This window comes from Lissotriton vulgaris, chromosome 6 (genome assembly GCF_964263255.1).
Source record: "Lissotriton vulgaris chromosome 6, aLisVul1.2, whole genome shotgun sequence".
Classification (NCBI taxonomy): Eukaryota; Metazoa; Chordata; class Amphibia; order Caudata; family Salamandridae; genus Lissotriton; species Lissotriton vulgaris.
The window spans coordinates 1,272,394,986-1,272,420,111 of NC_141694.1; the positions used below are offsets into that span (position 1 = coordinate 1,272,394,986).

General features: G+C 50.6%; 1 protein-coding gene across 1 annotated transcript in view; it reads left to right on the forward strand.

The window, feature by feature from the left end:
- The window catches only part of SCAF8 (SR-related CTD associated factor 8), a 948,526-nt gene that overhangs the window by 473,007 nt on the left and 450,393 nt on the right, over positions 1 to 25,126 (forward strand). Inside the window, exon 11 of the mRNA XM_086927396.1 lies at positions 24,784 to 24,930. Within this exon, the coding sequence (XP_086783522.1) occupies positions 24,784 to 24,930 (147 nt within the window). The remainder of the gene's footprint in view (positions 1 to 24,783; positions 24,931 to 25,126) is intronic.

Below are 25,126 nucleotides of genomic sequence, written 5' to 3' on the forward strand. Positions count from 1 at the left end.
TTTCACTTGGTGTTCAAGGGGTATATGTGATGGTATAACAGCTGGCTTAACACGCCCTCTAGAGTCTAGCCTAAAGACTGCTCGTATCCATGCTACTAGGATAGCTGGTCTACGGTTGACTTACAACCAATCATCAATAAGGGTTGTTTGGACTGATACATAGTGATCACTAGAATAGTGAGCACTGCATATCAGGCCAACTTCTCACACTTAGCACGTCAGTGGAATCAGGCTCAAGGACAGTTAAAAGACCTAGTGTTGGTGAGCGGTCGGGCATCAACTCTCTGCATTGGTGGAACCCACAAAACCTTTGCAAGGGCCGACCGTTCCAAGACCCTGTGCCACAGATTGTACTGGCGGCGGACGCGTCTCTACAAGGATGGGGAGCTCATGTGCTCCACTACACGGTGCAGGGACTATGGACAGCACAGCAAAAGAAGATTCACATCAACCTTCTGGAACTGATGTCAATCTTCATGGCGATGAAAGCTTTCAAAGTACACTTGTGCAACAAGGTCGTGTTGATCCGGACGGACAACATGACTGCCATGTACTACATACAGAAGCAGGGAGGAACACACTCTCCACAGTTGTCTCATCTGGCTCAGAGCATGTGGAAGTGTGCCATTCAAAGGAACATCTTCCTTATGGCGGAACACCTCCCGGGCAAAGACAACCAGATGGCGGACCTGCTCAGCAGACACAGCCACCAATGCACGAGTGGGAGATACACCCATCAGTACTCCAACCGTACTTCCAGCAGTGGGGTCATCCAGAGATAGACCTGTTCGCCACAAGGGAGAACGCAAAATGCCAAAGCTTCGCCGCCAGGTTCTCACATCCGCAGTCACAGGGCAATGCGATATGGATGAACTGGTCAGGCAGATTTGCGTACACTTTTCCTCCAGCACCTCCAATACCGCTGGTGGCATGCAAGCTGAAGCAACACTCGATGACACTCATCATGGTTGCTCCAACGTGGGCACGCCGCCATGGTACACCACGCTAGTGGAACTTTCCGTGGTACCGCATCAACGTCTGCGGCTAATACTCAGACTTTTAACGCAGAGCCATGGCGAAGTTCAGCACCCAGATCCGCAGCAACTCATCCTGGCAATCTGGCTCCTGAAGTCTTAGAATTTGGCTACCGCAACTTGCCACAGGACTGTATGGACATCATCAAAGAGGCAAGGAAACCCACAACCAGAGGTTGTTATGCGGCTAAATGGAAGAGGTTTGTCATATATTGTAACAATAATGACATCAACCCACTGGATGCATCTATTCAAAACATTATCTGTTATCTGCTGCACTTATACAGATGCAATCTGGCATACAGTTCCATTCGTATACATTTATCAGCAATAGCAGCTTATCTGTAAAACAGGCAACACCTCTCACTATTCAGGGTGCCTGCCATTAAAGCTTTTCTGGAAGGACTCAAGAGTGATCCCTCCCAGACACCCACCTTCACCTGTATGGAACCTGAATGTGGTCCTCACCCGATTAATGGGGCCACCTTTTGAACCTCTACACTCTTGTGAGATTCAAGTTCGAGGCATGTGGGCTGCTGAATTCATATCTGTGCATAGATCGCCGCCTAGTGTTGGGTCCGGATGATTGCACATTGTTGTCCTGGAAGAGTCTTCGAAGTATCACGAGATAGGTGGCTCCTCCCCTGGACTACAGTGCGCATGGGCATCGCCTCCATCCCCAGATTGTTTTTTTCCGCCATTGGGTTCGGATGTGTGTCGGTTCCCTCTGTCGGAACCGATAGTTGTTAACTCTCTTAACTCGAGACCAAAAGGTCTTTAGGCTTGGCGCCGGTATCGTTTTCGTTCGGGTTTACTGTTTCTTCAGCTCCGAACTCTCGCTGCCCTTCCGCGTGCTGTCGGCGCGGACGGGCCTACACGACGCTCCAGACATGGAACGGACTCCGTTTAAACGATGCCCGGTGTGCAACGCGAAATATTCGCACCTCGACGTGCACCCAGTGTGCAACACTTGTCTGTCGCCGGACCACGACGAGGCCAGGTGTATGGCCTGCTCGAAGTTCCGGTGCAAGAAAACCCTCAAGATTCGTCGGGCTGCGAGACTCAAGGCCAAACTGTCGGCGCCCCCGCCGGACGATATCTTCGAAGAAGACGTTGGAAGCGACAATGTCCAACAGGTTTCGGACTCTGACCCTGCGTCCGAGGGGGAGGCCTACGACGCAGGAGACGAGGAGTTTGACGAAGCCGGCGACGAGGTAGGGGACGACGATACGGCCATTGCCACCGTGGGGGATAGCTCGGAGGAGGAGCATCCCCAATCTGACTCAGGGGTCGACCCCCTTCTTGCGGCCCAGGTCGAGGGATCGCCTTCGGGCCTTACCCAAGACCATGTTATTAGTCCAGCAGCCCCGCCTACGGGCCCGGCCACGGACATTTTGGAGGTGCCACTCACATTTCCAAAAACGAAAGTGAAGCCTTCGGGTTCAACACCTCCGGTTTCGAAACCGAAAGTGAAAGCGGTACAGAAGGCTCTGGAGGCGTCAAAATCTAAGAAACTCAAAATGGCCGACCTGGACAGTCCCGCCAAAATGGCCGACCCGAAGGCCTCAGGGTCGGTGCCGAAGGCGAAGTCGTCCGACGCGGCTGCGTCGGCGCCGAAGATGGTCGCGGTCGATGACCCAAAGAAGGCTTCGAAGAAGCGTCAAGGCGATCCCACAGCTCTGGCTTCCCCGGCTCCGGCCGTCGGAGCCAAGGACGGTACCGCATCGACTCCGAAGACGGTGCCTCTCGCCGACACTACTCCCAAGTCAGGGAAATCACGCGAGGCGGTCACTCCCTCTCCAGCCCTTTTGAAGAAAGTTGAAGAGTCCCTGCAACGGATTCGGAAGGTCGCGGAGCTTCCCGACCCTGAGGCTGGGGTGTCGAAGCCCGCGCTGAAGCCGTCGAAGGCACAAGCGCCTATCCGCTTCACCCTGCCGCCGAAGTCGACGCCGAAGGCCTTCGCTTCGAAGCAGGTGGCTGGGGTGCCCTCGAAGGAGGTGTCGACGCCCAAAGCGTCTCCGGTGGTGTCTAAACCTCGCCTCCAGCCACTCGCGGAGGAAGAACGTCGTGAAGTCATCATCGACGTTAATACCGGGAAACTGTCCCTCCTCAAAAGGAAAATCACCACTGAGCCGGTGTTGGAACACTTTCGCATTCCTCTAAAAAACAAGAAGGACTCTGCGGGTACTTCAGCGCCTTTGACGCCGACGTCTCCAAGTGACCTGCCGCGTTCCCCAACTCACTCCAACGCGGGGGATTGCGACGAGGAGGAGGTCGAGTACAACTATCCGGCGTACTTGGATCCGGAGGAGGAACATGAACCTTGGTCTGCCGGAGGCGACCCTGAGGACCCACAATCGGGTCAGGAACTGCAACTCTTTGCGGCAAAAACCTCGCCAACGGAGGACTCTGCTGCCTTCAACGCGTTGATAGAGAGGGCTGCGGCTAACCACGATGTCGAGCTGCACTCGATCCTGTGGATGTAGACTTTTTATTTGACACTTTCTCTGTGGCCGAAAAGTCAATCAAAACTTTGCCAATGCTCAAGGGAGTGCTCAAGCACGCGCAGGAGGTCTTCAAGGAGCCCACTCGGGCGCGTGTCATCAATCCACGCATTGATAAAAAATATAAGGCAGCGCCCTCGGATCCAACATATATCAAGGGACACTTGCCACTGGACTCTTTGGTCGTATCCAACGCTCGCAAGAGGGCGAACTCTCAGAGGACTGGTGACGCTCCTCCCCCAGACAAAGAGTCAAAAATATTTGAGGCATCAGGGAAAAGGATTGCTGCACAGGCAGCTAACATTTGGCGCATCTCGAACACGCAGGCCCTACTTGCACACTATGATAGGGCTCATTATGACACCCTAGAAGCACTGCTGCAGCACTTGCCTGACCAGTACAAAGAGGCAGGGGAAATGTTAATTCAAGAGGGAAAGCTCATCACAAACGCTTCAATCAAATGTGCGCTAGATGTAGCTGATACAGCCTCCAGGGCAATCAACACTAGTGTGTTGCTCAGAAGACATGCCTGGCTTAGGATTTCAGGGTTTAAACCTGATATACAAACGACCATCCTGAACCAGACGGTGAATCCTGATCATTTGTTTGGCCCTGAGGTTGATGCGACGCTTGAGAAAATGAAAAAGGATACAGACACTGCTAAGTCTATGGGGGCCCTTCAATCTCAGCAGTTTCGGGGTGGTTCCTTTCGCCGCTCCAATACCAGAGGCACCTCAAGGGGTCAGGCATCGCAATCCACCCAGTACTACAAGGGCAATACCCAAACCTCATACACCAACAAGGGTAGAGGTGGCTACAGAGGCAACAACATCAAAGGCAGGGGACGTGGAAACAACAGCTCCAGGTCCACCGCCGCCAACAAGCAGTGACGCCTTGTCACTGCCCCCCGACCACACAACACCGGTCGGGGGGAGACTCCAGCAGTTCCTGCCCGCGTGGAATTCCATCACCACGGACAGGTGGGTCAAATCTCTTATCCAGTACGGTTACTGTCTGGAACTTACTTCCACTCCACCGAACATACCTCCAAGAAGCCGTCCTATGTCCGGCGAGCACTTGCTCTTGTTGCAGCAGGAAGTTCAGGTCATGCTGCAAAAAGGGGCGATAGAGCTCGTCCCACTGCAGGAAAGGGGTACAGGAGTTTACTCTCTGTACTTTCTAATCCCCAAAAAGGACGGTTCCCTGCGGCCCATCCTGGACCTCAGGCCCCTCAACTGGTACATTCTCTCGGAGCATTTCCATATGCTCACGTTGCAGCAGGTACTCCCTCTGCTTCAACAGGGGGACTTCCTGGCTACGTTGGATCTGAAAGATGCATACTTTCATATCCCCCTGCATCCTTCCCACAGGAAGTATCTCAGATTCATGATCCAAGACCAGCATTACCAGTTCAGGGTTCTGCCGTTCGGGGTCACCACAGCGCCAAGGGTCTTTACGAAGTGCCTGGCGACTGTGGCGGCGCATCTACGACGCCAGAACGTCCACGTCTACCCTTACCTGGACGACTGGCTCATTCAAGCAAAAACAGAACAACAGTGCGCCGACCACGTGTCCCGCACCATTCATCTCCTGCACGATCTAGGATTCTCTCTGAACTACCCGAAATCCCATCTCCAGCCCGCCCATGTACGACAGTATCTGGGCGCGACAATAAACACTCTGGCAGCCACTGCGCAGCCAAATTCAGTGAGAATCGCCAGTATCCAAACGCTGATCCAACGATTCAGACCTCAACACTCGCTTCCAGCGAGGGTGTTCATGCAGTTGATAGGCATGATGGCCTCCTGCATCTCCATTGTCCCGCACGCGAGACTACATATGCGCCCGCTTCAGGAGTGCCTAGCACGTCAGTGGACTCAGGCTCATGGGCAACTGACAGACCTAGTGTTGGTGAGCGGTCGGGCATACAACTCTCTGCATTGGTGGAATCCACAAAACCTTTGCAAGGGCCGACCATTCCAAGAGCCTGTGCCACAGATTATCCTGACGACGGACGCTTCTCTCCAGGGATGGGGAGCGCATGTACTCCACTACACAGTGCAGGGACTATGGACACTACAGCAAAGGAAGATGCACATCAATGTGTTAGAACTGATGGCAATCTTCATGGCCTTGAAGGCGTTCAAAGTACATCTGTGCAACAAGGTCGTGTTGATCCGGACGGACAACATGACAGCCATGTACTACATTCAAAAGCAGGGAGGCACACACTCTCCGCAGCTGTCTCATCTGGCTCAGAGCATGTGGAAGTGGGCCATTCAGAGGAACATCTTCCTCATGGCGGAGCATCTCCCGGGCAAGGACAACCAGATGGCGGACCTGCTCAGCAGGCACAGCCATCAAATGCACGAGTGGGAGATACATCCATCAGTACTCCAACCGTACTTCCAAAGGTGGGGTCATCCAGAGATAGACCAAAGGAGAACGCAAAATGCCAAAGCTTCGCCGCCAGGTTCCCACACCCGCAATCACAGGGCAATGCGATGTGGATGAACTGGTCAGGCAGATTTGCGTACGCTTTTCCCCCAGCACCTCTGATACCGCTGGTGGCACGCAAGCTCAGGCAGCACCCGATGACTCTCATCCTGGTTGCTCCAACGTGGGCTCGCCAGCCGTGGTACACCACGTTTCTGGAACTCTCCGTGGTACCGCATCAAAGGCTTCATCTCACTCCCAGCCTTCTGACGCAGAGCCATGGCAACATTCAGCACCCAGATCCGCAACAGCTCAACCTGGCGATCTGGCTCCTGAAGTCCTAGAGTTTGGCTACCTCAATCTTCCTCCCGATTGCATGAACATCATTCGGGAGGCAAGGAAGCCCACTACTAGAGCTTGTTATGTGGCTAAATGGAAGAGGTTTGTCATTTACTGTGTTAACCACAATATTGACCCGCTGGATGCTTCCATTCAAAACATCATTTGTTACCTGTTCCACCTGTATCAATGCAATTTGGCGTACTCTTCCATCCGCATTCACCTGTCTGCTATGGCAGCATACCTACAGAACAGGCAACACCTGTCACTTTTTAAGGTCCCTGCTATCAAGGCTTTTCTGGAAGGACTCAAGAGAGTCATTCCGCCAAGGACCCCACCAGCTCCAGAATGGAACCTCAATGTGGTTCTTACAAGACTGATGGGTCCCCCCTTTGAGCCACTGCACTCTTGTGAGCTTCAGTTTCTGACTTGGAAGGTTGCTTTCTTAGTAGCAATTACATCGCTACGGAGGGTTAGCGAGTTGCAGGCGCTCACCATCCAAGAACCTTTCTTCCAAGTACATGCTAACAGGGTTGTGCTCCGCACTAACCCTAAATTCTTACCCAAGGTTGTGTCTCAATTCCATATGAACCAGACAATTGAGTTGCCGGTGTTTTTCCAAAATCCAGAGACGCTGGCGGAGCGGATGCTCCACACCCTTGACGTTAAAAGAGCCTTGATGTACTATGTGGACAGGACAAAAGATTTTCGCAAAACCAAGCAGCTTTTCGTTGCTTTTGCCTCACACCACAAGGGAAACGCCATCTCCAAAGCTGGGATCGCTAGGTGGATTGTGAAATGCATTCAAATCTGTTACGCTAAAGCTAAACGCACTCTCACTATCCCACCAAGAGCCCACTCCACCAGGAAGTTGGGGGCCTCTATGGCTTTCCTAGGTAACATTCCCCTAGAAGACATTTGTAGAGCAGCCACATGGTCTACCACACATACTTTCACTAAACATTACTGTGTAGACATGCACTCCAAACTGCAGGCAGCTGTTGGTCAGGCTGTTCTCAAGACACTTTTTCAGACTGCTGCAGCTGGCACGGGCGACCGCCGCTAATGGAGGGACTGCTATGTATTCTATGCACAGATATGAATTCAGCAGCCCACATGCCTCGAACTGCAAATGCTACTTACCAGTATGCATCTGTTCTTGGCATGTAGGGCTGCTGACATTCATATCGCCCACCCTCCTCCCCGGCGCCTGTAGCAGCTGCAGTCTTCATATATATATATATATATGCTCACAGCATGGTCATCACTCACATACTTCACTCCATCTCTGCCAATGGCTAAAAACAATCTGGGGATGGAGGCGATGCCCATGCGCACTGTAGTCCAGGGGAGGAGCCACCTATCTCGTGATACTTCGAAGACTCTTCCAGGACAACAATGTGCAATCATCCGGACCCAACACTAGGCGGCGATCTATGCACAGATATGAATGTCAGCAGCCCTACATGCCAAGAACAGATGCATACTGGTAAGTAGCATTTGCATTTCTTACCTGGAAGGTTGCTTTCCTAGTAGCCATTAACTCATTAAGAAGAGTTAGTGAACTCCAGGCACTAACCATTCAAGAGCCATTCATACAGGTCCACGCTAATAGTTGTACTACGCACCAACCCTACGTTCATGCCTAAGGTGATTTCGCAGTTCCACATGACCCAAACCATAGAACTGCCCGTTTTCTTTCCTAATGCAGAAAATGTTGCAGAAAGATCCCTGCACACATTAGACGTCAAAAGGGCTCTTATGTACTATATTGACAAAACAAAGGATTTCAGGAAAACAAAACAAATGTTTGTTGCTTTTTCTCCACAGCACAAAGGCAACCCCATTTCCAAGGCAGGAATAGCCAGATGGATAGTTAAGTGTATACAGATTTGCTACGCAAAGGCTAAACGCACACTAACCATTCCTCCAAGAGCACACTCCACACGTAAGTTAGGAGCGTCCATGGCTTTCCTGGGGAATATTCCTTTAGATGACATATGTAAGGCAGCCACATGGTCCACTACACATACATTTACGAAACACTATTGTGTAGATGTGCATTCAAGACAGCGGGCAGCTGTAGGACAGGCTGTTCTCAAAACTCTTTTTCAGGCTGCTACAGCTGGCACGGGCAGCCGCCGCTAACAGAAGGGACTGTTATGTAATCTATGCACAGATATGAATTCAGCACCCCACATGCCTCGTACCGAATATGCTACTTACCAGTATGCATCTGTTCTTGGCATGTAGGGCTGCTGACATTCATATCGCCCACCCTCTTCCCCGGCGACTATAGCAGTTGTAGCATTCAGAATTACTCTATAGCATGAACATTACTCTCTGTATTACACTCCATCTCTGCCACAATGGCAAAAACAATCTGAAGATGGAGAGGATGCCCATGCGCACTCTAGTCCAGGGGAGGAGCCACCTATCTCGTGATACTTCGACGACTCTTCCAGGACAACGATGTGCAATCATCCGGACCCAACACTAGGCGGCAATCTATGCACAGATATGAACGTCAGCAGCCCTACATGCCAAGAACAGATGCATACTGGTAAGTAGCATATTCGCTTCTGAGTAGAGTATTCATTTTTCCTATTAACTTGGCTGTTGAAATGTGGGTGATCCGGTTTGCTTGTCGATTCACTTGTGTGCTCATAGTCCAGCCCATCCGCGAAACATGCAATTTGGCAGCGGACAAGAATCACAATTCTGTCCATTCCCTTAACCGTTCAAGACAAACATACTTCACTTGGGCTTGCTTTCTTACTTCTATTCCTCCCATTTGTATGTCCCGTGTGTATTTAATTCATATACTCTATTTGCTTTCATCAAAGTGGTTGGGTGCTTTTTCTCTACTTTTGTATCTCATTCGTGCCATATTGTGAGTTCTGGTCCCTGGAACCCTTTTGTGTTAACTTTCTGTGTGCTGTACTTATGAGTCCATATGCCACCTGGAAAGTCCTCATTGAATTTCCATGCCCTCTGTTAGACTCGTTTTTTGTGCCTTTCTGCCCTCTGCATCACCACATCATCACTCAGCCCAACCACAGCATCACTCAGCGCAACCACAGCATCACTCAGCGCAACCACAGCATCACTCAGCACCACCACCACAGCACCACCACAGCATCACTCAGCGCCACCTCAGCACCACCACAATATCACTCAGCACCACCATATCACTCAGCACCACCATAGCACCACTCAGCACCACCACAGCATCACTCAGCACCACCACAGCATCACTCAGCACCACTCAGCACCAGCACAGCATCACTCAGCACCAGCACAGCGCAACCACAGTGTGAGAAGTTGGCCTTATATATAATGTTCACTATTCTAGTGAGCACTTTGTATCAGTCCAAACAACCCTTATTGATGATTGGTTGTAAGTCAACCTTATAGACCAGCTATCCTAGTAGCATGGATACGAGCAGTCTTCGGGCTAAACTCTAGAGGGCGTGTTAAGCCAGCTGTTATATCATCACATATACCCCTTGAACACCAAGTGAAACGACACCACACAAGTGTTATTAAAATAAACAGTGTATTTATTTAGATCACAACAGCCCTGTACTCTTTATGAGGACAGGGTACTAAGCACACAACAAAACTCTTACGAAAATACTTTAAGTTGGACAATTTACACAAATGCCCGAGGGGCACGGAAAACCATATACTACAAAAGTGGAATGTGAAATTACTAGCAGGTAAGTTCTGGACTAATAGGCTTTGGAATCGCTAGGACTACGTTACTGAACCTTCAGATTACTAGTTGGAGGCCTAGGGGACTCTGGTGCAGAGTGTGCACTCTCACGCGGGATGCGGGACAAAGTCTATGGAGGCTAGTAAAAGCAAAGTTAGTGTTATCGGGCGATACCGACTAGTTAGGCTGAAAACGAAAAAAGGATCTGGACCCTTGGATAGTGAGGCTATGCTGGGGCACCGAAATGCCGAAGTTACCTAGCCCAGGGGCTGCGGCTGCATAGGTCTGGAAAGACGTTGGGAATCCTCGCTGCAGTCTATGGAGCCTGAAAGAAGAAGTTGCTGGCAGGCGTCCAGTGAAGATTGTTCGGTGGATCCAAGCCTGGATCGAAGATGGAAGACACCTGTAAGCAGAGGGGACCAAGTTCTGAATCACTAGCCAGTGATTAGAGGGGCACCAAGGTGGCACCGGATGGGGTCACCTCGACCAGGTGAGTGGGCGACGCTGGGCTCTGCAGTCTCACGGACCAGGAGGCGTTGTCGGCGACCAGGATGGAGGTGCGAGCTGTCCCACGATGGTTGCTGCTGTCGACGTCGCTGGACCCAGGATTGGGGCAACAAGTCTTGGCAAATTCAAGCCCACGCGGTGGACTCAAAATGGCGTCTGGAGTGGACCAGGAGGGTCCGGGGTGCTCCTCTTTTGGAAGGGAGCAAGGGCCAGTCTGGAGCAACCAGACCAGCAGTGGTGATGTTGTCGGTCGTCGTCGGGAAGGCCACAAGCCAGCGGGCTAATAGCCAGACAACGCGGTGAGCAGCAAAAAGCAGAAGGGCCCCACGCAGATCTGGTGGATGCTGGAGGGCTGGACTTCAGTGCTGGAGCTGCTCAGGGTTGGGGCTTCTCGGACCCCAAAGCACTCACACGAGGATCCCTCGGCGGTCGTGCTGGATAGAAGTCGTGCAGTTCTGATGATGGCCGGTCCCTCGAGGTCTCGTCGCACCTACGGTTCTCAGCTTTGCTGTAGAGGTAGGTAGAGGTCAGAGGTGCCAGGGAAGCCGGGTCTTGTCGTGCTGGTCGGTCGGATTCCGGAGGAAGGACGTGCAGCAAACCGCAGAGTTCTTAGATGGTGCCTGCGGGTGCAGGGTGACTACTCCTTAGTCACAAGGGAGAAATCTTGAGAAGAAGTCGAGAGTTCCTTTCGTAGAAAGTAGTTTCTTGATTCAAAGATGATCTAATTTGGAAGGGTCCCCGCTCCTGCCTTTAGCCTAAAGAAAGGGGTGGGTACGCGACTAGGTCCTGCCCTAGGGGTGGGATCAGGAAGGGGGGTGGTTACACCCCTCTCCCATGCCGGACTTTCCCCAGCTCAGGGGCTGGTGTGCCCCTGGAACTGGTTCTAGCCGGCAGATGCGTAGTGAGCACCGGGGTGCCACTTGCAGTCACCTTCCTGTAAAGCCCTGCCTACCCAGGATACACAAAACCCTGTCTGGGATGGTGCTAGCACCGCCCCTGACAGGAAACCCTTTGTCCAAGCTCCCCTTGCTGGAAGGACTCCCAGCTGCAGGGGGTCAGACTTGTGTCTGTGGTGGCAGCATCCATATTGTGATGCTGAGGCTTGAGTTAACTTTAACCGGGGTTCACAGTTACATACATGTCGTGTCCCTCTAGAAGGGTGGAATGCTAACCCCGTCGCCAGAATTGGCGAGGGGTTAGTATTCCAATTCGTACGACACCTTACTGTAGGAGAGTAGGGTCTGCAATCCTATGATCACCCAGATTTTTTGCTTTTGTTTCACTGGTTTACGACTTTCTCTGGCTGTGGGCCTGCCAATCAGACCCACAGCCTGGCTGTTCTCTCTCTAAATTACAACATGCACCCTAGGTGCATTTACCAATTGGTACTGGGCCACCTTATCAGACCCTGTAACTCAGGGCATAGGTGTACCCAGGGCTGCCAGGGGCTGCAGCATGTATTGTGCCACCCCTGGCTGGCCTCCTAAATTTGACACAACTGGCTGCATGACAGCTGGGGCAAAGTCGTGTAATCACCCTTTGCTATAGATATAGTATACCTATATCTAACCCTAAAATGGACACACAGATTCCTATCAGTCACTCCTATGGCAGGCCTTAACAATCCTGAAGGCAGAGTGCTTGGAATCGTGTGAGATGGTGCTCTGGCATGAGCTAAGCCTGTCTGCAGCTTGCGGAACCAAGTCCTAATAGCTGTTCCATGATTTCGCATACCATATACTCTTAAGTGCATTATAATCCTCGCGGTTAAATGCTATCTTTGGTATTGCTTTATCAAAACATGTCGAGTAAGGTGTCATACGAATTGGAATACTAACCCCTCGCCAATTCTGGCGACGGGGTTAGCATTCCACCCTTCTAGAGGGACACGACATGTGTGTAACTGTGAACCCCGGTTAAAGTTAAACGAAGCCTCAGCTCCACAAAATGGATGCTGCCACCACAGACACGAGTCTGACCCCCTGCAGCTGGGAGTCCTTCCAGCGAGGGGAGCCTGGACAAAGGGTTTCCTGTCAGGGGCGTTGCTAGCACCGTCCCAGACATGGTTTTGTGTATCCTGGGTAGGCAGGGCTTTACAGGAAGGTGACTGCTGAGTGGCACCCCGGTGCTCACTACGCATAGGCCAGTCTGAACCAGTTCCAGGGGCACACCAGCCCCTGGCCTGGGGAAGTCCGGCATGGGAGAGGGGTGTAACCACCCCCCTCCTAGTCCCACCCATAGGCAGGACCTAGTCACCGGGTCAGCCCCCTTTTTTAGTATAAAGATGGGAGCGGGCCCCCTGTTCAAATTAGATCATCTTTGGAATCAAGACACGACTTTCTGCGAAAGACATCAAGATTTCCTTCTTCAAGATTCTCCCTTGTGGCTAAGGAGTAGTCACCCTGCATCAAGCGGGCACCATCCTAAGAACACTGCGGTCTGCTGCAAGTCCTTCTTCACGAATCAGACGACCCAGCTCGACGTGACCCGGCTTCCCTGGCACCTCTGACCTCTACTCACCTCTACAGCAAAGCTGAGAACTGTGAGTGCGACGAGACCTCGAGGGACCGACGATCGCCAAGACTGCACGACTTCTTTGCAACAAGCCCACTGTGTGCTCCACTGGTGAGTGCTTTGGGGTCCGAGAAGCCCCAACCCTGAGCAGCTCCAGCACCGAAGATCAGCCCTCCAGCATCTCCACGATCTGTGTGGGGCCTGTGAGAAGGTGGCCTGATATGCAGCTCTCACTATTCTAGTGAACACTATGTATCAGTCCAGCAACCCTTATTGATGATTGGTTGTAAGTCAACCTTATAGACCAGCTATCCTAGTAGCGTGGATACGAGCAGTCTAAGGCTAAAGACTCGAGAGGGCGTGTTAAGCCAGCTGTTTACCACACATATACCCCTTGAATACCAAGTGAAAGGACACCACACAAGTGTTATGAAAATAAACAGTTGGCTTAACACGCCCTCTCGAGTCTTTAGCCTTAGACTGCTCGTATCCACGCTACTAGGATAGCTGGTCTATAAGGTTGACTTACAACCAATCATCAATAAGGGTTGCTGGACTGATACATAGTGTTCACTAGAATAGTGAGCGCTGCATATCAGGCCACCTTCTCACATTGGTGAGCAGCGGTTGGGATTTGAGCTTGCTGTTGTTTTACCACACGTATCCTAAGAATATCTTGTTGAAAGATCACATAAGTACTGTTAGGTACATATAACTAAAGCTTAGAATACTCTGAGTTCTACTGAACCAGCTGTTGTAGCTCCTCAAGGCTTAGCACACCTTGGCTGCAACTCTAGCAAGGGACCAGTAGGTAACACATAGTGTAGGTAGGTGCATCACTTACACCACACTAGAAGCAGTATGTCGGTCACAGGAGGAAACACTGAGTCTCCCCTTGTGTCAGTTGACCCTCCACAGGTCATCCCTTCAAAATATACTGCTCTTAGCTTCCATGAGATGAGACAAGTGTGTACTCTCAGGAAACTAAAACAGGGGTCTAACCCCACCACTTCCTTTCTGATTGGTCTCTTAGAGGCCTATGATGCCAGTAGGGCTGGTAACCCAGACCCTTCTAATCCAGAAGGAAGTATGCCCTCCTTACAGGGTCCCTTTGATATCCATCCCCTCCATGAGGCAAATGATGCTGAGGAGGAGGATGAGTTGTCTGGGGATGAGGCAGATAAGGGACAGCTAGAAGTCAGTAGACTAAGCAGGTCCAACTTAAGCAGACATGAGCTTGGTACTGGGGGACTCCTGGGCCCACTCTCAGGTCAGCTTAACATTGGGAATGGACGAGTTAGGTCTCTATCAAGAGGCTCTAGCAGATCCTTTCGAACCAATGGCTCTCTCAACTCTTCTCACAGAGGAATGTCTTCCCCTAAGAGGAGAGTGTATGAAGCTGAAGAAAGGGCAGTCAAACTGAGGATTGAAAGGGAAGAACTTGCCCTGGCCAAAGAGAGACTTGCCCTTGCTAGAGAGCAAGAATTATGTGGGCTAGTTCCCACTGGTGGCAGCAATAAACCTAGCAATAGGGAAAGGAGTTTTGATACAAAGCACCTGAATAAGATAGTGCCCCCCTTTAAAGAAGGGGATGACATCCACAAATGGATTACTGCTTTGGAGAGAGCCTGCACTGTGCAGGGTGTTCCCCAAAGTCAGTGGGCAGCTATCTTGTGGCTCTCCTTTGATGGTAAAGGTAGAGATAAGCTCCTCACCACAAGGGTGGAGGATGCTAACAATTACCAAGTCTTGAAGAATGTACTGGTTGATGGGTTTGGTTTAACCACTGAACAATACAGGATGCTGTTCAGAGACACCCAGAAAACTCAGTCTCAAGATTGGACTGACTTTGTTGATTGTGCCACTAAGGCTTTTGAAGGCTGGCTACTGGGTAGTAAGGTTACTGATTTTAAAGGATTGTATAATCTAATTATGAGGGAGCAAATCTTAAATAATTGTCAGAACCAGCTATTACATCAGCACCTGGTAGACTCTGAGTTGACCTCTCCACAGGAATTGGGTAAGAGGGCAGACAAATGGGTCAGAACCAGGGTTAGGCCTAAAAACCAGGGTGGTGACCAGAAAAAGGAATCAACCAAGCCTCAAGAGAAGGGTGGGGATAAATCCACAGAGAAGACTTCCCAAGGGCCCCAAAACTCCAACAAGGGTGGTGGGTCCCAGATCACTCCTTCTGAACAAAAGAAACCTTATTGCCATACCTGTAAACAGGTGGGCCATTACAAAAGTGATGCCAGTTGCCCTAAAAATGGTAATAAGGGAAATATGCCCCCAGGTAATACTCCTAAACCTCCTGTTACCACTAGTGGTAATCCCCCAGGTGGTGGGAGTGCCCCCAAGAATGTGGTGGGCATTACCTTGGGCAATCAGGAGGACTATGGCCTAGCCAGGTTCCCTGACCACACTCTTGTCTGTGAGACTGGCATGGGGTTTGCCAACTTCACTACTGGACCCCACATTTTGGGAAAGTATAGACAAGAAGTTTTAGTGAATGGTCAGAAAGTTGAGGCATTCAGAGACACAGGGGCCAGCCTCACCATGGTGAGTGACCATCTGGTCCCCTCTGCTCAACTGACCCCTGGTTTTACTTATCAGGTGACAGACATTCATGGAATGAAGAGAAAGCATCCCATGGCAGTAGTCAAGCTCAGCTGGGGTAATGTCACAGGGCCCATGAGAGTGGCAGTGACAGATAACCTACCTGTAGATTGCTTACTGGGGAATGACCTAGAACTCTCAGCATGGGCTGAGGTGGAACAAGAAACTCATTCCAGAATGATAGGCCTATTCAGACAGGTTAGTGGGGCAGTAATAGATACAGCCCCAGTCCAAGCACCAGTCCTCCCTGAAAAGGTTGGAAGGGCAGTGGTAGCCACTGCCCAGGCTCAGACAGACTTTCCAGAACAGGATAGGAGGGCTGTGACAGTCACAGCCCAAACACAAACTGAGTGCCCTCCTGAAAAGGTTGGCAAGGTTGAAATGGTCTCAGCCTCTACTCAGACAGATAGTGAGGTTGTGAAGCCTGAAACAATGGATCACTCCACTCAAACAGAGAGCATTGAGGAGGAAGGAGAGTCTTCCCCCTCCCAGACACTAGGTGAGAGCCAGCCTCCTCAGGGAACTGACTCTACCCCTGTTGAAGGAACTGCCCCAGAGGTAGTCAGGCCTAGCCTGGCAGAGCCCCTGATGTCAGTGGACCCTTCCCAGGTGGGACCCAGTCTGGAGCAGGTAACCTGCACCTCTCTACCCTGCCTCAGTCAGCCCAGGGCTGAAGAGACCAGGGAGGCCAGTGGTGGACCCCAAAGGGCCCCCTGTCCAAAAGAACCCCTTAATCAGCAGATTAGGATCACTGAAGCTGGTAAACCTAGCCAAGTGAAAATAGAACAGACTCCTGAGGGATCCCCCTTAAAAGTAGTTAGGGAACTCCCACAGCTGGACACTGTTGGGCACAGCCAAACATGGGGCCTAAAAACCCCAGACCTGACCTGTCCCTCCAGTAAGCCAAACAGAGGGACTCAGCCTCCAGCTTTAGGTAGCCAGAGGCTGACCCTGAGAGCTCAGTGCATCTCAGCTAAAGAAAGAAAGGCACACATGATGAATGGGGATTGGAGGAAGTTGAGCCCAAAGGTAGAGGAGCCTCACTTCAGCACTCCATCCCAGCATCAGCCTTCTTCTTTCCCAAGACACACCAGAGACAGAGATTCCCTATGGTGGAGACCCTCAGATACCCTTAGGGTGAGGGGTTGCCTAGTGGACCATGACACAGGGGGAAACCAAGCCAGAGCTGGTACTTCCTTATATGGCCACTTAGGTAATAGAGGCTTACCTGGACAAGGATAGCCTTATCTCCTTTCGTTTGGGGGGGGGTTGTGTAGGAAGGTACATCCTGACTATGGTTGCCCCCAACTTTTTGCCCTGTGTTTTAGCTGGTTTTGGACATAGTCGACCTGGGACCCTGCCAATCAGGACCCCAGGCCTACTGCTCTCTCTTTAAAATGGATTCCATGTACCCTAGGTACATTTCCAATTGGTACTGGGCCACCCTATCAGACCCTGTGGCTCAGGGCATGGGTGTACCCAGGGCTGCCAGGGGCTGCAGCATGTATTATGCCACCCCTGGCTGGCCTCTTAAATTTGACACAACTGGCTGCATGACAGCTGGGGCAAAGTCGTGTAATCACCCTTTGCTGTAGGTGTAGTATACCTATACCTAACCCTAAAATGGACACACAGATTCCTATCAGTCACTCCTATGGCAGGCCTTGACAATCCTGAAGGCAGAGTGCTTGGAATCGTGTGAGATGGTGCTCTGGCATGAGCTGAGCCTGTCTGCAGCTTGCGGAATCAAGTCCTAATAGCTGTTCCATGATATCGCATACCATATACTCTTAAGTGCATTATAATCCTCGCGGTTAAATGCTATCTTTGGTATTGCTTTATCAAAACATGTCGAGTAAGGTGTCATACGAATTGGAATACTAACCCCTCGCCAATTCTGGCGACGGGGTTAGCATTCCACCCTTCTAGAGGGACACGACATGTATGTAACTGTGAACCCCGGTTAAAGTTAACTGAAGCCTCAGCTCCACAAAATGGATGCTGCCACCACAGACACGAGTCTGACCCCCTGCAGCTGGGAGTCCTTCCAGCGAGGGGAGCCTGGACAAAGGGTTTCCTGTCAGGGGCGGTGCTAGCACCGTCCCAGACATGGTTTTGTGTATCCTGGGTAGGCAGGGCTTTACAGGAAGGTGACTGCTGAGTGGCACCCCGGTGCTCACTACGCATAGGCCGGTCTGAACCAGTTCCAGGGGCACACCAGCCCCTGGCCTGGGGAAGTCCGGCATGGCTGAGGGGTGTAACCACCCCCCACCTAGTCCCACCCATAGGCAGGACCTAGTCACCGGGTCAGCCCCCTTTTTTAGTATAAAGATGGGAGCGGGCCCCCTGTTAAAATTAGATCATCTTTGGAATCAAGATACCACTTTCTTCGAAAGGACTTCACGATTTCTTCTTCAAGATTCTCCCTTGTGGCTAAGGAGTAGTCACCCTGCATCAAGCGGGCACCATCCTAAAGAACACTGCGGTCTGCTGCAAGTCCTTCATCACGAATCCGACGACCCAGCTCGACGAGACCCGGCTTCCCTGGCACCTCTGACCTCTACTCACCTCTACAGCCAAGCTGAGAACCGTGAGTGCGACGAGACCTCAAGGGACCGACGATCGCCAAGACTGCACGACATCTTTACTGCAAGCCCACCGTGTCCTCCACTGGTGAGTGCTTTGGGGTCCGAGAAGCCCCGACCCTGCGCAGCTCCAGCACCCAAGGTCAGCCCCCCTGCATCTCCACGATCTGCGTGGGGCCCTTCTGCTGTTTGCTGTGCACCGCGTTGTTTGGCTACTAGCCGGCTGGCTTGTGGCCTTCTGAACGACGCCCAACGACTTCACGACTGCTGGTCTGGTTGCTCCAGGCTGGCCCTTGCTTCCTTCTTCAAGAGAGGCACCCCGGACCCTCCTGGTCCACTCCAGACGCCATTTTAGGTCCACCGCGTGGGCTTGAATTTGCCAAGGCTTTGTTGCCCAATCCTGGGTCCAGCGACGCCGACAGCTTCTATCTTCGTGGGACAGCTCGATCCTCCATCCTGGTCGCCGACAACGCCTCCTGGTCCGTGAGATCTTCGAGTCAAGCGTCACCCACTCACCTTGTCGAGGTGGCTACCATCCGGTGCCCTCCTGGTGCCCACTGACTACTGGCTAGTAGTCTCGAACTTGGTCCCCTCTGCTTTCAGGTGTCATCTATCTTCGAGATCCAGGCTTGGATCCAACTGAACTTTCTTCACTGGTCACCGGCCAGCATCTTTTCTTCCGGCTCCTGGTCCGTCTACGAGGATTCCCGACGTCTTTTCAGACCTATGCAGCTGCAGCCCCTGGGCTAGGTAACTTCGGCATTTCGGTGCCCCAGCATAGCCTCACTATCCAAGGGTCAGAATCTACTTTCGTTTTCTCCCTACCAGGTCGGGTTCGCCCGAGAACACTAACTTTCTAATTCCTAGCTACCATAGACTTTTGTCCCGCATCTTGCGTGAGAGTGCACACACTGCACCCGAGTCCCCTAGGCCTCCTAGAAGTAATCTAACGATTCCCTAGTCAAGTCCTAGCGATTCCAAAAGCTATTAGTACTGTACTTACCTGCTAGGAATTTCGCATTCCACTTTCAGAGTATATGGTTTTCCGTGCCCCTCGGGCATTTGTATATACTGTGCTAACTTAAGTATTTTTGTAAGAGTTTTGGTTTGTGCTTAGTACCCTGTCCTCATAAAGAGTACAGGGCTGTTGTGATCTTTAAATAAATAACTGTTTATTTTCATAACACTTGTGTGGTGTCCTTTCACTTGGTATTCAAGGGGTATATGTGTGGTAAACAGCTGGCTTAACACGCCCTCTCGAGTCTTTAGCCTTAGACTGCTCGTATCCACGCTACTAGGATAGCTGGTCTATAAGGTTGACTTACAACCAATCATCAATAAGGGTTGCTGGACTGATACATAGTGTTCACTAGAATAGTGAGCACTGCATATCAGGCCACCTTCTCACATTGGTGGCAGCGGTGGGATTGCAGTAAAGATGTCGTGCAGTCTTGGCGATCGTCGGTCCCTTGAGGTCTCGTCGCACTCACGGTTCTCAGCTTGGCTGTAGAGGTGAGTAGAGGTCAGAGGTGCCAGGGAAGCCGGGTCTCGTCGAGCTGGGTCGTCGGATTCGTGATGAAGGACTTGCAGCAGACCGCAGTGTTCTTTAGGATGGTGCCCGCTTGATGCAGGGTGACTACTCCTTAGCCACAAGGGAGAATCTTGAAGAAGAAATCGTGAAGTCCTTTCGAAGAAAGTGGTATCTTGATTCCAAAGATGATCTAATTTTAACAGGGGGCCCGCTCCCATCTTTATACTAAAAAAGGGGGCTGACCCGGTGACTAGGTCCTGCCTATGGGTGGGACTAGGTGGGGGGTGGTTACACCCCTCAGCCATGCCGGACTTCCCCAGGCCAGGGGCTGGTGTGCCCCTGGAACTGGTTCAGACCGGCCTATGCGTAGTGAGCACCGGGGTGCCACTCAGCAGTCACCTTCCTGTAAAGCCCTGCCTACCCAGGATACACAAAACCATGTCTGGGACGGTGCTAGCACCGCCCCTGACAGGAAACCCTTTGTCCAGGCTCCCCTCGCTGGAAGGACTCCCAGCTGCAGGGGGTCAGACTCGTGTCTGTGGTGGCAGCATCCATTTTGTGGAGCTGAGGCTTCAGTTAACTTTAACCGGGGTTCACAGTTACATACATGTCGTGTCCCTCTAGAAGGGTGGAATGCTAACCCCGTCGCCAGAATTGGCGAGGGGTTAGTATTCCAATTCGTATGACACCTTACTCGACATGTTTTGATAAAGCAATACCAAAGATAGCATTTAACCGCGAGGATTATAATGCACTTAAGAGTATATGGTATGCGATATCATGGAACAGCTATTAGGACTTGATTCCGCAAGCTGCAGACAGGCTCAGCTCATGCCAGAGCACCATCTCACACGATTCCAAGCACTCTGCCTTCAGGATTGTCAAGGCCTGCCATAGGAGTGACTGATAGGAATCTGTGTGTCCATTTTAGGGTTAGGTATAGGTATACTACACCTACAGCAAAGGGTGATTACACGACTTTGCCCCAGCTGTCATGCAGCCAGTTGTGTCAAATTTAAGAGGCCAGCCAGGGGTGGCATAATACATGCTGCAGCCCCTGGCAGCCCTGGGTACACCCATGCCCTGAGCTACAGGGTCTGATAGGGTGGCCCAGTACCAATTGGAAATGTACCTAGGGTACATGGAATCCATTTTAAAGAGAGAGCAGTAGGCCTGGGGTCCTGATTGGCAGGGTCCCAGGTCGACTATGTCCAAAACCAGCAAAAACACAGGGCAAAAAGTTGGGGGCAACCATAGTCAGGATGTACCTTCCTACAGGGCCCTTCTGCTTTTGCGTGCTCACCGCGCTGTGTGGCTACTAGCCGGCTGGCTTGTGGCCTTCTTCACGACGCCCGACGACATCACTGCTGCTGGTCTGGTTGCTCCAGACTGGCCCTTGCTTCCTTCTTCAAGAGAGGCACCCCGGACCCTCCTGGTCCACTCCAGACGCCATTTTGAGTCCACCGCGTGGGCTTGAATTTGCCTAGGCTTTGTTGCCCAATCCTGGGTCCAGCGACGCCGACAGCTTCAATCTTCGTGGGACAGCTCGCTCCTCCATCCTGGTCGCCGACAACGCCTCCTGGTCCGTGAGATCTGCGAGCACAGCGTCACCCACTCACCTAGTCGAGGTGACTACCATCCGGTGCCCTCCTGGTGCCACCTGACTACTGGCTAGTAGTCTCGAACTTGGTCCCCTCTGCTTTCAGGTGTCATCTTCCTTCGATCCAGGCTTGGATCCATCGAACTTTCTTCACTGGTCGCCTGCCAGCAACTTCTTTCTTCCTGGTCCGTCTACGAGGATTCCCGACGTCTTTTGAGACCTATGCAGCTGCAGCCCCTGGGCTAGGTAACTTCGGCGTTTTGGTGCCCCAGCATAGCTTAACTATCCAAGGGTCAGAATCCACTTTCGTTTTCCTCCCACCAGGTCGGGTTCGCCCGAGAACACTAACTTTGTCTTTACTAGCTACCATAGACTTTGTCCCGCATCACGCGTGAGAGTGCACACTCTGCACCCGAGTCCCCTGGGTCTCCTAGAAGTAATCTGAAGATTCTATAGTCAAGATCTAGCGATTCCAAAGCCTATTAGTACTGTACTTACCTGCTAGTAATTTCGCATTCCACTTTCAGAGTATATGGTTTTCCGTGCCCCTCGGGCATTTGTATATACTGTGCTAACTTAAGTATTTTCGTAAGAGTTTTGTTTTGTGCTAAGTACCCTGTCCTCATAAAGAGTACAGGGCTGTTGTGATTCTTAATAAATATCTTGTTTATTTTCATAACACTTGTGTGGTGTCCTTTCACTTGGTATTCAAGGGGTATATGTGTGGTAAACAGCTGGCTTAACACGCCCTCTCGAGTCTTTAGCCTTAGACTGCTCGTATCCACGCTACTAGGATAGCTGGTCTATAAGGTTGACTTACAACCAATCATCAATAAGGGTTGCTGGACTGATACATAGTATTCACTAGAATAGTGAGCACTGCATATCAGGCCACCTTCTCACACTTACTCGACAGGTTTTGATAAAGCGATACCAAAAATAGCATATAACCGCAAGGATTATAATGCACTTAAGAGTATATGGTATGCGTTATCATGGAACAGCTATTAGGACTTGGTTCCGCAAGCTGCAAACGGGCTCAGCTCATGCCAGAGCACCATCTCACACGATTCCAAGCACTCTGCCTTCAGGATTGTCAAGGCCTGCCATAGGAGTGACTGATAGGAATCTGTGTGTCCCATTTTAGGGTTAGATATAGGTATACTATATCTAAAGCAAAGGGTGATTACACCACCTTGCCCCAGCTGTCGTGCAGCCAGTTGTGTCAGATTTAGATGGCCAGCCAGGGGTGGCATAATACATGCTGCAGCCCCTGGTAGGCCCTGGGTACACCTATGCCATGAGTTACAGGGTCTGATAAGGTGGCCCAGTACCAATTAGATATGTCCCTAAGGTACATGGAATCCATTTTACAGAGAGAGCAGTAGGCCTGAGGTCCTGATTGGCAGGGTGCCAGGCCAACTAAGTCGCAAAACCAGCAAAACACCAGGCAAAAAGTTGGGGGCAACCATAGTCAGGTATCCACATACCTACACACAGCATCACTCAGCACAACCACACCATCACTCAACACAACCACAGATCACTCAGCACCACCACAGCACCACCACAATATCACTCAGCACCACCACAGCACCACTCGGCACCAGCACAGCACCACCACAGCACCACTCAGCACCACCACAGCATCACTCAGCACAACCCCAGCATCACTCAGCATCATTACATTACCACAGCATCACTAAGCGCAACCACATCATCACTCAGCACAACCACAGCATCACTCAGCACCACCACAGCATCACTCAGCACCACCACAGCATCACTCAGCACCACCACAGCATCACTCAGCACCACCACAGCACCATTCAGCACCACCACAGCACCACTCAGCGCAACCCCAGCATCACTCAGCACCACCACAGCACCACTCGGTACCACCACAGCACCACTCGGCACCACCACAGCACCACTCGGCACCACCACTGCACCACTCGGCACCACCACAGCACCACTCGGCACCACCACAGCACCACTCGGCACCACCACAGCACCACTCGGCACCACCACAGCACCACTCGGCACCACCACAGCACCACTCGGCACCACCACAGCACCACTCGGCACCACCACATTATCACTCGGCACCACCACATTATCACTCGGCACCACCACATTATCACTCGGCACCACCACATTATCACTCGGCACCACCACATTATCACTCGGCACCACCACATTATCACTCGGCACCACCACATTATCACTCGGCACCACCACATTATCACTCGGCACCACCACAGCACCACTCGGCACCACCACAGCACCACTCGGCACCACCACAGCACCACTTAGCACCACTCAGCAGCACCACCACAGCACCACCACAGCACCACTTGTTCAAATATGTTCTCTCAATGTTTCAAGCTTTATTACAAATGTCACAAAAAGATGGTAAATAATGCTATAGGTGTCACATTTGCAAATTCTATAAATATTGGCATTTACAATAACAAAATTAATACATTTGCTATTATAAAAACATACATAACTTAAAATATTATTACATTTACAAGACCAATAGCTCCAACTTTTCTAATGCGAGACCTATTATATTTCCAATGCTTGTGTTAGTTGTGGTAGAACTGATTTTATTTGACAAATTGACAAATTTCTTCTGTTGGATAGTCTTTTGCATTTTCTATTGTGTGTGATATCAAGTAGGAACAGTCCTAGTTCATGTTTATTTCACCATTTAAATAAGAAGGTCTGTGTTTTGCTTGAGAGGTCCTTGGCACACATTCTATCAACACGTCAACCATATATTGTAATTCTCATCTTGCAGAAAGTAAACGTTTTTGATATAGCAATTCTTCTACTTCTAAAGCTCCTATGCATTAACAGCCCTACTCCACCTTTTACTCTTCTGTACAAAGGTGTTCTTGAATCTCTTGTCCACATATTTTAATATGACCCTGGGCAGAAGAATGTACATAGATTGGTATAAGGCTGTTTGTAAGCAGTTAAGATGTTTAATCCCTCTTCTTTGACATTGTAAATATCTCTTTTGTTCATTTTGCTCGAGTATCAGTCTACATTTCTGTGCTTAGAGTACCAAAGTCTGCATTACAATTTTTCTTTGTTTTATTCTTGGAATTATCATTTATTCCACACAACCGCGCCGTGTTGTTGTCCTGGCATAGTAAATAAGTGTATGACTTGTAGAAGTTTTCTAGCCTTAGCCACTTTTAATTTCTTTTGTAGCAATTAATTACATTTTAATGATATAAACGTATCTGTTGAGCCGGTACTTTTTATAGCCAAAGTAATCTTAGAACATATTCTAAATAAGTTTTGACTTTGTTCAATAGACTGTACTTACAAGTTACAATGTGATACGTCTTAATTTTGATGTTTTCATAAATGTTTTCCTTTTAGACGATTACACAGGAAAATCAAAGTCAGGAAAGCCAGGAAGTGACTTTTGGTTCTGAGAATTCTGGGTCACCGTCGCAGGGAAGCAGTCAACAACAGTTCCAGGAGGCAGAATCTAAACTAGAAGAGTCACGAGAAATGGAGCAAGAGGTAAAGGCCATCCTAATGCAAATATACTCATAAGAAAAGCACTCTCTATGATGTAAAGTTAGAGAGCAAGAATATTTCTCTGCAATGGAGTGAAGCTCTCCAATAACATATTGCAGGAAAAAAAAATTTGTAGCATGTTTGGGTGTAGATGCACATGCTCTGTATACTCCGGCTATCTTATGTTGGGTTTGGATGT